General features: G+C 38.9%; 1 protein-coding gene across 1 annotated transcript; it reads right to left on the bottom strand.

Annotated features, from left to right (window-relative positions):
- Positions 1-3,182: 3,182 nt before the first annotated feature.
- On the bottom strand, positions 3,183-15,811 carry LOC141768382 (uncharacterized). Its single transcript, XM_074636665.1, has 10 exons — positions 15,727-15,811; positions 15,488-15,578; positions 15,138-15,323; positions 14,466-14,618; positions 14,195-14,238; positions 13,379-14,050; positions 13,101-13,197; positions 4,334-4,519; positions 4,035-4,187; positions 3,183-3,882 (listed from the first exon to the last, which is right to left on the bottom strand). The coding sequence occupies exons 1-10, from the start codon at positions 15,761-15,763 to the stop codon at positions 3,837-3,839; spliced, it is 1,665 nt and encodes a 554-aa protein (XP_074492766.1). The 5' UTR covers positions 15,764-15,811; the 3' UTR covers positions 3,183-3,836.
- Positions 15,812-16,454: the final 643 nt, after the last annotated feature.

The following is a 16,454-nucleotide window of genomic DNA, read 5'->3' as shown; positions in this document are numbered from 1 at the left end:
CATACCTGTCAGATCGTTTACCAGAATCACTGTTATATAATTAAGGGAAAAAAAAATTCCCAGCACCAGATCACGTCAACTGTGGGGAAACATGTCAGCATAATTTATTTGTAAAATAATGCTACGAAGGTACTCATTTTGCTATGTCTACACTGAGGAAAGATGAAGTTACAGGGAAAGAGGCCCAGCTTAGGTAAAAACTGCATTATGTACCTTTACCATCCGTACATTAACATGGTAAGATATAGAATAAAATAAATAAAATAAAAAACACTACATTAAAGACTTGATGATCGTACACTCATACCAGGTTGCTCAGTACCAATGAGAATTGTTTAACAGCTGCTGCAGTGCATCCAATTGTCCTGACATGCACCTGCAACATGAACTTGGCTACTCCTTATGCTACTCCTGATTGAGGATTTGATGTGATACTGTGTATTCAGCTTTATCCAAAATCCAACATAACACAGAGCTGGACTAAAGCACTTGGGAGGTTGCTGGTGATGAGGTCATGAATGTACAGCTGGATGCAATAATGTCTGAAAACCTAAACACTCTCGTCCAGTATGAAAGGCCTGCAACAAATACTATGTTTTTGAAGCATATCGATAAAAAATGCCAATGTGATCTCAGAGAAATATGTGAAATGACCACAACCTTTTAAAGCACATTACCTGACGGTGGCCACCACAGAAATAATTTAACATCAGGTTTAGGCAACAGAAGTAATGTTAGGTGCAACAAAACTACTTGGTTAGTTTTAGGAAAGAAAAGAATATGTTCTGTTTTGTATAGACTCCCCCTTCAAGACTATCGGTGTTTGGTTTATCCCATGCTTGCATGCCTAGCACTGAAATAACTTTAGTATATGCGCATCTTTGTGTTGGCCTCACCTTTGGGGGGGGGCAGACAGTCTGCTCCCATTTTTCTACAGCATCTGATGAGAATGGTTCTACACGCTGAGAACAGTAAGAAAACCGATATCTTCTGGCAGAGGTGTCCGTCTTTGTCCGGCCTGTCAGATGGGCTAAATCATGCCTGAGGATCTCAAAGGCAGGAAAACACAGAGGTAGGAAGTAAAACGAGATATGACACGAGGAAGGAACCTACAAAATAAAACAGGAAACAAAATACAATCAAAACAAAAGACCAAGACACTTAACTTACAGTTTTGATTCCATTCATTTGTTTGTGTTCTTATTGCAATTGTCAGAGGCTCAATCGCCAATGGATATAAGAATTGAGACAAAGTGAGCCTCGGGGACACCACCTGGTGATCATAAATGGTCCAGAAACTAGATCGTTATTCAGAACTTCAGCTTTAAAACTAGTATGTAATAATCTAATGCAATTACAAAATTATTTTCCAACAACAAAAAGATAAATTATATAAGAACTAGATCAGAACTATCTGGCATAACACCACTACAGGGAAGTGAGAACATCAACCATTTGAGCTGTATATTCAGGGGACAGACAAACACAGTTGCATGAATGCAGACACACCTTTAAGTCACTCGTGTCCCAAATGCTTATTATCAGATCAAGTTATGAACACACCGGTGTTTCACTTTGGCATCTTAATTAGCATTTAGGTCATCCCTAACTGTGCAAGAGGACACATCAAGTTGTGCATCTTGATTTGTTGTTGCAAGTCCCAACACTGAAAGATAGAGGTCAGCGCTGAGGCAGCAAACACACACAGACCCAAATGGCAACATATAAGGGATCCTTCAAAATGTTAAACTAATGGGATATCAGCAGGAAAACATACACAGGTCTTCCATCACATTTATATTATTCAACACTGTTTACACATTGTGTGTATTTTCAGTGTGGGAGGTTTGGTTCACCCAAGTGTTGAATTTATTCATGAATATGTTTTCATGATGTTTGTGTTGTCAGACATTTTGTTGAAGTTGGCATTAAAGTTTAGCTAGGCTATTAGTTGTTGTCTCTTGGAAAGACTCACCATCAGTGTTTTGCAAAAATGTTAATATCAATGTGCTCACTTTTACAGTTAAAGGGACTGTTTGTAACTTCTTACACGTATAAATCATTGCGGGTCGGTGTCCCATGCGCGCTCGCATGTGGCTACATTGTTCAGACAAGAATCCAACACAAACTACATGGAAGCACCAAAACCGCAAAGTTATATCTAGTGAAGCCCGTCTTGCAAAATTCTCTGCTCCTCTGCCTGCCTTCACTCACACACCGTGCTCGTTCTCGCTCGCTCTCTCGCTCCATCTCACGTGCATGTGCGACACTACACACTGCAGAAGAGTTAGTTTAGCTCTGAGAATATCTAGTGAATGTACAGTGGACGTTTGTGCAGAAATAAATGCTGAAGCTCCTCCAGATCAACAGAGGTTTCCCGTGTCTTGTGAAGTGTCTTGTGGGCTCTGCAGCGAGAAACATTATCGTCTTTGACCAAAACTCCGGTTTCTCCCCCGTTCCCTCTGACCGGAGTCGGGAGTCTGAGGCAGGAAAAGCCAACACTAGGATCAGCATTGATTCATGGAGAGACCATGGTCAGCTAACATTACTGCCAAGCAGGTGAAATATAGAGAGATATCGGGGTTTTAGCTGACGTGTGTCGCCTCACTGTTTTGAGCGATGCTTGTTCATGTCTATGTAGAGCGATTACAAGCGCAAGCAGCAGGACGCTGACTTTCATTGACTTAACGGCCACAGGCGTTGCTGTTAACAAGCAATTTCTGATTCTTACAAACAGTCCCTTTGATATATGCATATAGGAGTGTGAGGACTGTTTACTGACCCAGAACATTGAGCCGAGAAACTGAGATATTATAATTCATGTTGACTTTATTTGCATTTAGTACAGTGAAACACACTTCAGCAAGTCTTTTGTCCAAGTCCTGATATCCATGTACATACATTGCAATACAGTAATAATCACAATTTAATTCACAAATTTTTTTTTTTGTACATTTGTACATTTACACATATTTACATAAATACTTTGGAGACATCAAAGTAATCAAGTCATGTCTAGTTGACATATAACATCTTTCATCACAAAAGCATGTTTCACCTGACAGAGAATGATCTATTGATCTAATCTAGATCAGCAATTAATTACAAAACAACATTAGTCAAATATTAATGTTACAAACCTAATAAAACACCAGGGGACTGACATTACAAGGAGACATAAAACAGAACTATCAACATATTTACACTGCCAGCTATGTTAAACATACACAGCCCACCAACCTTAGATACTGTGTGAGAACAGGGGACAACTAAGAAATCATTGAGCTTTGCATCAACAAACTGTAACCATATTGAGGGTTTTGTTTTCTTTCACAAGTGCATCAGGAGTGCATCTCTGAGACCAGTTTCTCTGTTCAGGTCATTATATTAGGAGAAGGCCAGGGGCACTTTCTTAATAATCTTACATCAGCACTTCTGATCTTTTATGAATGTGGACCAGTACTTCCACACAAGTGATGGTTACAAAGTTGCTACTATAATAAAGTACAAAGGGTCTGTTAAATGTACGACTCCAAGACAGATGGACATTGATAGCAATGTTTAAACTGATTTTTTTTCGCCACATATTGTCCAATTAAAACATTTTAATGCAACTGGTGCACAAAACAGATGCATCATGCTAAACTAAGAATCTTTCAATGACCTTTCTGGTCACGAGTCTTAGTTGGTGCTACCAGCAGCAGCACACACATATACCATTACAAGGGCTCAATCAGAGATGCCTTCAGAGAGGCTAAATGCAACAGCAATCAATTTGGTAAATTATTGCAGCACAGCAAAAAGTCTTGTCAGGGATCTTCTCATTCATGGTATCTTCACTGAGTGCTCCCCTCGCAGTATGTCAAAGTCCATCGACGGTCGCTGTCAACGAGAAACAATAAAATTTTGAGAGCATTTACAAACCGGTAATTCCATTGTTATTAAGAATAATTGGTAAAAAGGTTGGCGTCTAAGAATCACTGTAAGGGGGATGTGGATGTATGCCTGTGATGAACTGTTACAAATTAACTTACAGTTTTACATAATCAAAGGAGCTTTTCACTCCTGTCAGGTAATAGTTGCTGGGTGCTGTCCAGCTGAAGTATTCCTCAAAGTAGTTGATCTCTGTTGTTTTTAGGCAGTTGGACGTGGTAAAACCAGAATCACTACAGCAGTAAAACTTCCACCTAAATTAGAAGAACAATGTGTTAATTTACATTTCAAATATGTTAATATAGAATACAACTGAATTGTTTTAATCAACCTACACTTAAAGTTGCATTGGTCAGTTGGTTGATTTTTTTAGTAATAAAGGCAAAAACAAATGACTTACCTCCTGTCCTGGAAGAGGCTGCTGCGATCACTGTAGGCCCCTGCAATCACTTCATTGTCTCCACATTTGAAGTCCATTCCTCCCCAATATTCGTTCACAGGAGCTGACCACTTGCATGTTCTGGTTACTTTGAAAGCCTTGCACGAAAACGACCAAAGTCGATCTTTTACGTCATGATTGAAGAGACTATTGTGGAAACAAATCAGCATGTTAGAAAAGATTCTGTTGTATATTTAACAAAATAAGAATAAAGATATCCTTAAATCTGATTATATTTTTTTCTGTTTTCATAGAAGAGACAAAGACAATTACTTGTCGCAGGAAATATTTTCATGATATCAATGAAAATATAATAATTTAAAGGTATTGCTAGCCCTTGCTCAACAAACCCTAAACCACAGAAGGCCCATGGCTACTTTAACTCTTTACTCTTTAACCCAGGTCTTGTGTTATCCCATATTTCAGTGTTCAATCTTGAAAGAGCCTAGGCTACATATCACGTGCTCACATAATGTCAATTTTACATTTGCTCCAACCCTGATGGGAGTAAATGTTTAGGAGACATTATTATTAAGACATAATGTGAAAACCTTAACAAAGATTACTTTATTATGTACTGCCCACCTTGTGATGCCAGAAACAGCTTGTCCAGAAGGACAAGTGCGACTAAATGCGTTGTTCAACTCACTGTCCCATTCGCCGTATTCATGGAGGTAATCCTCTGTAAGAAAAAGGTTAGTTTACTTGGTGAGTTACAGGCAAAGATGTAAACCAGAAAAGGTCTTAAAGACTGGGAAATTTGCATTTAGCCAGCATGGTTAAGACTCATGAAATTAAACAAATATTACTTTGTAAACTGCATATTCTCTATTGATTTAACTGCTTTATTTGTATACTTACTGCAGCTGTAAAGCTTGTTGATCTTCAAAATGTCATTTTCTGACATGTCATCCCTTTAGATCATTAGGTCCTAAAAGTTGTAAAACGCACTAATAGCTGAATCCAGTTATTTCCCTTCCTCCGTTCATGTGACGACAGCGAAGGCCGTGACGATAGCGCAAGCCGTGACGACAGCGCAAGCCGTGATGATGGCGTGACGTTGGGACCCCGTGACCGAGTCATGTGACAGAGCAGACAGAGAGGACCGAGCGGACCGAGCAGACTCATGCCAGAAGCCAAGTGCGTGAATGAGCTCGTGCTGAATGATGCCATTGTCAATGCATCCCCAACCCAGAGATAATTCTTGAGAGCTTCCAGTTCGACCAACCCAGGACCAACATCCGCTTTTTTTCACAATCATGATGTAGTCGGTCTGGGCTTGACGAGCTACAAACCGGACGCAGGTGCTCATGTGAAAGGCATTTATTGCATTTTCAATCGTCATCTTTTCGGAGGTGGAAAAAGAATCACTTATGGCATATGGCACCTGAACAGTCTCACTTAACCTTGGCCATCTGCAGTTATCGCATTTTCTTGCATTCCTTGCGTTTGCGACAAAAACATCTCCTTCAGTAAAAAGGTCTGTTATACGTTGGTTAGCAGTAAGGATTTGTGAATTGATTGTCTGGGTATCTAAAAATAGAAGAAAGAAGATTTAGTCAAATAAAATGCATCTGTAAATGAAATAAAATGTAACAATGTTAATCTTTGTCAGTATAAAGTATATTGCAGTCACAGGCAATGAAGTACAACAAAACTAATTACCTTTTGTTGTTCCTTTGCAGTAATTGAAACTCCAGCGATGATCTCTGTCAATAAAGAAATGTAGTTATGTGATGTAATTAGAAAGGTGAGGTTTTCTTTACTGATTTCATCAATAATAGCCCTACTCGACTGGCAGCAGTGGTACATAATGTAAATATTATGAAGATCTCTGGTTTAGGTGCAGACTGTTTAATGTATACAAATTTGGTAAATTAACAACTGTTGGAAATAGAGGTTTGACCATGTGACTTTCTGGTGTCAGTATATTTACCCATTGATATTCTTTTGGTGGGTCTGGACCCCTGTTAGGAAGTGGCCTGCAGGGAGTTCCCAGTTGAAGTCTTCATTAAAGTAGTTGACCATTGGGGTTTCCCGACATTCGAATGTGATAAAGTGTGGAGCAGAGCAGCAGAGTAATTTCCAACTGAAACAAGATCAGATCAAGCAAACCATTATATATTTTCAATTTTGCCTTAAAACCATTAAGAATTTAATATTTTAATAGTGAAATGTGACTATGATGTGACTATAAAGAGCAGGGACAATTTTTTTTTGGTTCCAAAGTTATGGGCACACATTTATCAGTTTAATATTTAACTATAAATATTTGAATTTAACAAGCTTTTAATTGATTGATGGATTAATTTACAAGTTGAAAACAAAAAAGTATGTATAATTTGAATATAAACTCATCTCATTTGTAATAAAGTACAACTGTGCTTGTATATTATTTAAATTCAAATTCCTACATGAATTTGAATTAGTTTACCGAATAGTGTCAACATTTTAATACATAATGTCAACAAGCTACCAACCTTCTGTCTCCATGTGCGCTGTTGTAATTGCTGTAGACGCCAGCTACCACCTGATTTGTCGGGCAATTGTAGCTGAGTTCTTTGTCATATAGGTCCTGGGAACCGGACCAGGAGCAGCCTGAGGTAGCGCCGAAATCTTTGCACTCAATCTTCCATTGGCGATCTTGGTCAATGGAACTGTAGGAGCTTTGACATTAATCAAAATGATTTAATGGAAGGACCCGAGGTACCAGTGAAATATACAGTGTAAAGGTATGATAGTAAATAATGCATGGCTAAATGTGCAGGATGATTACTCTCCTGAATCATACAAAGTTGTATATATGGTTTCATTTGTATATGCAACTTACCTATTAATCTGAGACACAACCTGTTTATCTGGACAAGCATGACGCAAAATGCCTCTCAAACTGTTTTCATAGTTCTGCGCTCTGTGTCCAGCTGCAAATAACATGTGGTTAAGTGGATTAATAATCAACACCATCAACATCAACATAGTACAGTCTATATAAAAATAAAATCCCTTCTCTAAGCACTTCATACACACCTCCTTTATAGTCAATTACCAATAAGAGGTTGATGTTCTTACCCGTCAGAAGGACGAAAACCACGATGAAGGTCCACATTGTGTATGATGTGTTAGTGTCTAACCAGTGAGGAGACTGCCTTCACTGACTGCAAGTGCTGCAATTTATACGCTTGAAACTATGACACTATGTCATTTGTGGCATGTGTTGACACGTGAGAGAACGTGTATTCGCTTCTTCATACCAAACATCAGAGCTATGTGTGTCACCTATTGTAAACAAAATAGAAGATAAATTCCTCTCTCTTCCTCTCATGCCATAGATACTTAAGTTATATACTGACCTACATAATAATGCCAACATCTTCCTCATAACTGTCAGATAATTTACCGGAATCACTGTTATATAATTAAGGGAGAAAAAAAAATCCCAGTACCAGATCACGTGAACTGTGGGGAAACATGTCAGCATAATTTATTTGTAAAATAATGCTACGAAGGTACTCATTTTGCTATGTCTACACTGAGGACAGATAAAGTTACAGGGAAAGAGGCCCATCTTAGGTAAATACTGCATTATGTACCTTTACCATCAGTACATTAACATGGTAAGATATAAAATGAAATAAATCAAATAAAAAACACAATCGTAGATCGTATACTCGTACCAGGTTGCTCAGTACCAATGAGAATTGTTTAACAGCTGCTGCAGTGCATCCGATTGTCCTGACATGCACCTGCATCATGAACTTCGCTACTCCTTATGCTACTCCTGATTGAGGATTTGATGTGATACTGTGTGTATTCAGCTTTATCCAAATTCAACATAACACAGAGGTGGACTAAAGCACTTGGGAGGTTGCTGGTGATGAAGTCATGAATGTACAGCTGGATGATGTCTCGATACCTAAACACTCTCGTCCGGTATAAAAGCCCTGCAACAGATACTATGTTTTTGAAGCATATCGATAAAAAATGCCAATGTGATCTCAGAGAAATATGTGAATTGACCACAACCTTTTAAAGTACATTAGGTGATGGTGGCCACCACAGAAACAATTTAATATCAGGTTTAGGCAACAAAAGTGTTGTGGCCTGGCTCTGAGGCCACAACAACAGAGGAAGCAAACACGCAGGACTGGTTCGGAATGTGTTAACCCGAACTACACAACAAAACCAAGCTGGCCTAGCACCCGGTGGTGCCAGGGGAATGACGTCCATCGACCATGAGGATGGGGCGGGTCTTATAGTCAGGGAGACAGTGGCCAGCTGTCTCCAATCGCCTGATCAGCACCTCCTCCTCAGCTCCAACCCACCATGGACCACTGCAACACACACAGGCACAGCACAACACCTTAGCCCTGGACGAGGCCCTGGGGCCGCCACAAAAGTAATGTTAGGTTTATGCAACAAAACTACTTTGTTAGGTTTAGGCAACAAAACTACTTGGTTAGTTTTAGGAAAGAAAAGATTATGTTCTGTTTTGTGTTCTGACTCCGCCCTCTAAGACTATCACTTTTGGGTTTATCCCATGCTTGCAGGCCTAGCACTGAAAGACTTTAATCTATGCCCACCTTTGTGCGGGCCTCACCTTTGGGGGGGCCAGACAGTCTGCTCCCATTTTTCTACAGCATCTGATGAGAATGGTTCTACTCGCTGAGAACAGTAAGAAAAACGATATCTTCTGGCAGAGGTGTCCGTCTTTGTCCGGCCTGTCAGATGGGCTAAATCATGCCTGAGGATCTCAAAGGCAGGAAAACACAGAGGTAGGAAGTAAAACGAGATATGACACGAGGAGGGAACCTACAAAATAAAACAGGAAACAAAATACAATCAAAACAAAAGACCAAGACACTTAACTTACAGTTTTGATTCCATTCATTTGTTTGTGTTCTTATTGCAATTGTCAGAGGCTCAATCGACAATGGATATAAGAATTGAGACAAAGTGAGCCTCGGGGACACCACCTGGTGATCATAAATGGTCCAGAAACTAGATCGTTATTCAGAACTTCAGCTTTAAAACTAGTATGTAATAATCTAATGCAATTACAAAATTATTTTCCAACACCAAAAAGACAAATTATATCAGAACTAGATCAGAACTATCTGGCATAACACAACTACAGGGAAGTGAGAACATCAACCATTTGTGCTGTATATTCAGGGGACAGACAAACACAGTTGCATGAATGCAGACACACCTTTAAGTCACTCGTGTCCCAAATGCTTATTATCAGATCAAGTTATGAACACACCGGTGTTTCACTTTGGCATCTTAATTAGCATTTAGGTCATCCTTAACTGTGCAAGAGGACACATCAAGTTGTGCATCTTGATTTGTTGTTGCAAGTCCCAACACTGAAAGATAGAGGTCAGCGCTGAGGCAGCAAACACACACAGACCCAAATGGCAACATATAAGGGATCCTTCAACATGTTAAACTAATGGGATATCAGCAGGAAAACATACACAGGTCTTCCATCACATTTATATTCTTCAACACTGTTTACACAATGTGTGTATTTTCAGTGTGGGAGGTTTGGTTCACCCAAGTGTTGAATTTATTCATGAATATGTTTTCATGATATTTGTGTTGTCAGGCATTTTGTTGAAGTTGGCATTAAAGTTTAGCTAGGCTATTAGTTGTTGTCTCTTGGAAAGACTCACCATCATTGTTTTGCAAAAATATGAATATCAATGTGCCCACTTTTACAGTTAAAGGGACTGTTTGTAACTTCTTACACCAATGAATCATTGCGGGTCGGTGTTCCATGCGCTCTCGCGTGTGGCTACGCTGTTCAGACAAGTCTCCAAAACAAACTACACAGAAGCAGCAAAACCACAAAGTTATATCTAGTGAAGCCCGTCTTGCAAAACAGTGTTGGCTGCGGTCGGAGGACGCGGGGGAGACCGTAGCTTTGGTCTCCAGGGCCAGAGTCTCTGCTGTACTTTGCTCCTCTGCCTGCCTGCCTTTACTCACACAACGTTCTAGTTCTTGCTCGCTCTCTCGCTCCACCTCACGTGCATATGCGACACTAAACACTGCAGAAGACCTCGTAGCTCTGAGAATATCTACTGAATCTACAGTGGACGTTTGTGCAGAAATAAATGCTGCAGCTCCTCCAGACCAACCGAGGTTTCCCGTATATTGTGAAGTGATGGGGCTCCGCAGCGAGAAACGTTATCGTCTCCAACCAAAACTCCGGCGTCTCCCCTGTTCCCTCTGACGGCGGTCGGGAGTCTAAGGCAGGAAAAGTCACCACCAGGATCAGCAGTGATTCATGGAGAGACCTTCATCTGGTCAGCTAACATTACTGCCAAGCAGGTGAAATATAGACAGATATTGGGGTTTTAACTGACGTGTGTCGCCTCACTGTTTTGAGCGATGCTCGTTCATGTCTATGTAGAGCGAGCACAAGCGCAAGCAGCAGGACGCTGACTTTCATTGACTTAACGGCCACAGGTGTTGCTGTTAACAAGCAATTTCTGATTCTTACAAACAGTCCCTTTAATATATGAATATAGGAGTGGGGGGACTGTTTATTGACCCAGAAGATTAAGCCGAGAAACTCAGATATTATAATTCATGTTGACTTTATTTGCAATTTAGTACAGTAAAACACAGTACAGCAAGTATTTTGTGCAAGTCCTGATATCCATGTACATACATTGCAATACAGTAATAATGACTATTTACATTCACAAATAGTTTTTTTTGTACATTTGTACATTTACACATATTTACATAAATACTTTGGAGACATCAAAGTAATCAAGTTATGTCTAGTTGACATATAACATCTTTCATCACAAAAGCATATTTCACCTGACAGAGAATGACCTAGTGATCTAGATCAGCAATTAATTACAAAACAACATTAGTCAAATATTAATCTTACAACCTAATAAAACACAAGGGGACTGACATTACATGAGACATAAAACAGAATTATCGACATATTTACACTGCCAGCTATGTTAAACATACACAGCCCACCAACCTTAGATACTGTGTGAGAACAGGGGACAATTAAGAAATCATTGAGCATTGCATCAACAAACTGTAACCATATTGAGGGTTTTGTTTTCTTTCACAAGTGCATCAGGAGTGCATCTCTGAGACCAGTTTCTCTGTTCAGGTCATTATATTAGGAGAAGGCCAGGGACACTTTCTTAATAATCTTACGTCAGCACTTCTGATCTTTATGAATGGAGACCAGTACTTCCCCACAAGTGATGGTTACAAAGTTGCTACTATAATAAAGTACAAAGGGTCTGTTAAATGTACGACTCCAAGACAGATGGACATTGATAGCAATCTTTAAACTGATTTTTTCCCCCACATATTGTCAAATTAAAACATTATAATGCATCTGGTACACAAAACAGATGCATCATGCTAAACTAAGAATATTTCAATGACCTTTCTGGTCACAAGTCTTAGTTGGTGCTGCCTGCTGCAGCACACAAATATACCATTAGAAGGGCTCAATCAGAGATGCCTTCAGACAGGCCAGATGCAACAGCAATCGATTTGGTGAATTATTGTGGCGCAGCAAAAAATCTTGTCAGGGATCTTCTCATTCATGGTATCTTCACTGAGTGTTCCCCTGGCAGTATGTCAAAGTCCATCGACGGTCGCTGTCAACGAGAAACAATAACATTTTTAAAGCATTTACAAACTGGTAATTCCATTGTTATTAAGAATAAATGGTAAAAAGGTTGGTGTCTAAGAATCACTGTAAGTGGGATGTGGATGTATGCCTGTGATAAACTGTTACAAATTAACTTACCGTTTTACATAATCAATGGAGCTTTTCACTCCTGTCAGGTAATAGTTGCTTGGGGCTGTCCAGCTGAAGTATTCCTCAAAGTAGTTGATCTCTGTTGTTTTTAGGCAGTTGGACGTGGTAAAACCAGAATCACTACAGCAGTAAAACTTCCACCTAAATTAGAAGAACAATGTGTTAATTTGCATTGGCTTTCAAATATGTTAATATAAAATAAAACTGAATTGTTTTAATCAACCTGCACTTAAAGTTGCATTGGTCAGTTGGTTGATTTTTTTTAGTAATAAAGGAAAGAACAAATGACTTACTTCCTATCCTGGAAGAGGCTGCTGTGTTCACTGTAGGCCCCTGCAATCACTTCATTGTTTCCACATTTGAAGTCCATTCCTCCGAAATAATCGTTCACCTCAGCTGACCACTTGCATGTTCTGGTTAGTCTGAAAGCGTTGCATGAAAACGACCAAAGTCGATCTTTTACGCCACTATTGAAGAGACTATTGTGGAAACAAATCAGCATGTTAGAAAACATTCTGTTGTATATTTAACAAAATAAGAATAAAGATATCCTTAAATATGTTTATGTTGTTCTGTTTTCATAGAAGAGACAAAGACAATTACTTGTCGCAGGAAATATTTTCATGATATCACTGAAAATATAATAATTTACAGGTATTGCTAGCCCTTGCTCAACAAACCCCAAACCACAGAAGGCCCATGGCTACTTTAACTCTTTACTATTTAACCCAGGTCTTGTGTTATCCCATATTTCAGTGTTCAATCTTGAAAGAGCCTAGGCTACATATCATGTGCTCACATAACGTAAATTTGATATTTGCTTCAACCCTGATGGGAGTAAATGTTTAGGAGACATTGTTATTAAGACATAATGTGAAAACCTTAACAAAGATATCTTAATTATATACTGCCCACCTTTTGATGCCAGTAACAGCTTGTCCAAAAGGACACGTGCGACTTAATGCGTTGTTCAACTCATTGTCCCAATCGCCATATTTATGTTGGTACTCGTCTGTAAGAAAAAAGGTTAGTTTACTTTGTGAGTTACAGGCAAAAGTGTAAACCAGAAAAGGTCTTAAAGACTGGAAAAGTTGCATTTAGCCAGCATGGTTAAGACACATGAAATAAAACAAAAAATAATCTTCTTAACTGTATATTCCCTATTGCTGTTACTGCTTTATTTGTATACTTACAGCATCTGTAAAGCTTGTTGATCTTCAGAATGTCATTTTCTGTCATGCCTTCCCTCTGGCCTATTTGTGCTGAGGGGTCCGTGGAAATGATGGTATCTCCTCCATTCTTTGAGAAGTCCTTTGATGTATAATGCATTACAGAGGAGTAGTCATATGGAACATCGAGGTTGTTTGTGTCCAATTTATCGAAGTTTCTAATGTGTTCTTGCTGGATGTTGTCAAACTTGATCTTGACGTAAACATCCCTGTCACTTCTACTTTGCTCATGCCAGAAGCCAAGTGCGTGAATGAGCTCGTGCTGAATGATGCCACTGTGAATGCATCCTGTACCCAGAGATAATTCTTGAGAACTTCCAGCTCGACCAACCTGGGAAAAGCATCCATCTTTTTTCACAATCATGATGTAGTCGGTCTGGTCTTGACGAGCTACAAACCGGACGCAGGTGCTCATGTGGAAGGTATTTATTGCATTTTCAATCGTTATCTTTTCGGAGGTGGAAAAGGAATCACTTATGGCATATGGCACCTGAACAGTCTCACTTAACCTTGGCCATCTGCAGTTATCGCATTTTCTTGCATTCCTTCCGTTTGCGACAAAAACATCTCCTTCAGTAAAAAGGTCTGTTATACGTTGGTTAGCAGTAAGGATTTGTGAATTTACTGTCTGGGTATCTAAAAAGAGAAGAAAGAAGATTTTGTCAAATAAAATGTATCTGTAAATTAAATAAAATGTAACAATGCTAATCTTTGTCATATATATATACAGTATATAGTTTATGGCAGTCACAGACAATGAAGTACAGCAAAACTAATTACCTTTTGTTGTTCCTTTGCAGTAATTGAAACTCCAGCGATGATCTCTGTCAATAAAGAAATATAGTTAGGTGATGTAATTAGAAAGGTGAGGTTTTCTTTACTGATTTCATCAATAATAGCCATAGTCAACTGGCAGCAGTGGTACACAATGTAAATATTATGGAGATCCTTGGTTTAGGTGCAGACTGTTTAATGTATACAAATTTGGTAAATGTACAACTGTTGGAAATAGAGGTTTGACCATGGGACTTTCTGGTGTCAGTATATTTACCCATTGATATTCTTTTGGTGGGTCTGGACCCCTGTTAGGAAGTGGCCTGCAGGGAGTTCCCAGTTGAAGTCTTCTTTAAAGTAGTTGACCATTGGGGTTTCCCGACATTCAAATGTGATAAAGTGTGGAGCAGAGCAGCAGAGTAATTTCCAACTGAAACAAGATCAGATCAAGCAAACCATTATAGATTTTCAATTTTGCCTTAAAACCATTGAGCATTTAACAATTTATTAGTGAAACTTGACTATGATGTGACTATAAAGAGCAGGGACAATTCCTCCTAATAACAGCATCAGTCTTCCTTAAGATGCTGTCATGAAGGTGTGTGTGAATGGATTTCGGACCTCCACTTAAGAGTGGAAACTTGCCATTTTTCAGTCTCAATCAAAAGGCAATGCCCTCAAGCTGGTGTAAAAAAATGTTTATGGGCACACATTTATCAGTTCAATATTTAACCATGAATATTTGAATTTAACAAGCTTTTAATTGATTGATGGATTAATTTACAAGTCGAAAACAAAAAGTACATATTTGAATATAAACTCATCATCTCATTTGTAATAAAGTATAACTGTGCTTGTATATTAATTAAATTCAAATTCCTACATGCATTTGAATTAGTTTACAAAAAAGTGTCAACATTTTAATACATAACTTCAACAAGCTACCAACCTTCTGTCTCCATGTGCGCTGTTGTAATTGCTGTAGACGCCAGCTACCACCTGATTTGTCGGGCAATTGTAGCTGAGTTCTTTGTCATATAGGTTCTGGGGACCGGACCAGGAGCAGCCTGAGGTAGCGTTGAAAGCCTTGCACTCAATCTTCCATTGGCGATCTTGGTCAATGGAACTGTAGGAGCTTTGACATGAATCAAAATGATTTAATGGAAGGATCAGAGGTACCAGTGAAATATACAGTGTAAAGGTATGATAGTAAATAATGCATTGCTAAATGTGCAGGATGATTACTCTCCTAAATCATACAAAGTTGTATATATAGTTTTATTTTAATGTGCAACTTACCTATTAATCTGAGACACAACCTGTTTATCTGGACAAGCATGATGCAAAATGCCTCTCAAACTGTTGTCATACTTCTGCGCTCTGTGTCCAGCTGCAAATAACATGTGGTTAAATGGATTAATAATCAACATCATCAAAATCAACATAGTACAGTCTATATTAAAATAAAATCCCTTCTCTATGCACTTCATACACACCTCCTTTAGAGTCAATTACAAATAAGAGGTTGATGTTCTTACCCGTCAGAAGGACGAAAACCACGATGAAGGTCCACATTGTGTATGATGTGTTAGTGTCTAACCTGTGAGGAGACTGCCTTCACTGACTGCAAGTGCTGCAATTTATACGCTTGAAACTATGACACGTCATTTGTGGGTGTGTTGGCACATGTTTGCATGAGAACGTGTATTTGCTTCTTCATACCAAACATCAGAGCTATGTGTGTCACTTCCTTGTAAACAAAATAGAAGAGAAATTCCTCTCTCTACCTCTCATGCCACAATTATTTAATATATCTACTGACCAAATAATAATGCCAACATCTTCCTCATACCTGTCAGATTGTTTACCAGAATCACTGTTATATAATTAAGGGAAAAAAAAATTCCCAGCACCAGATCACGTCAACTGTGGGGAAACATGTCAGCATAATTTATTTGTAAAATAATGCTACGAAGGTACTCATTTTGCTATGTCTACACTGAGGAAAGATGAAGTTACAGGGAAAGAGGCCCAGCTTAGGTAAAAACTGCATTATGTACCTTTACCATCCGTACATTAACATGGTAAGATATAGAATAAAATAAATAAAATAAAAAACACTACATTAAAGACTTGATGATCGTACACTCATACCAGGTTGCTCAGTACCAATGAGAATTGTTTAACAGCTGCTGCAGTGCATCCAATTGTCCTGACATGCACCTGCAACATGAACTTGGCTACTCCTTATGCTACTCCTGATTGA

This window comes from Sebastes fasciatus, chromosome 1 (genome assembly GCF_043250625.1).
Source record: "Sebastes fasciatus isolate fSebFas1 chromosome 1, fSebFas1.pri, whole genome shotgun sequence".
In the NCBI taxonomy this organism is placed as follows: Eukaryota; Metazoa; Chordata; class Actinopteri; order Perciformes; family Sebastidae; genus Sebastes; species Sebastes fasciatus.
The sequence above is the reverse complement of the archived record's forward strand: the minus strand, read 5'-3'. Positions and strand labels throughout refer to the sequence as shown.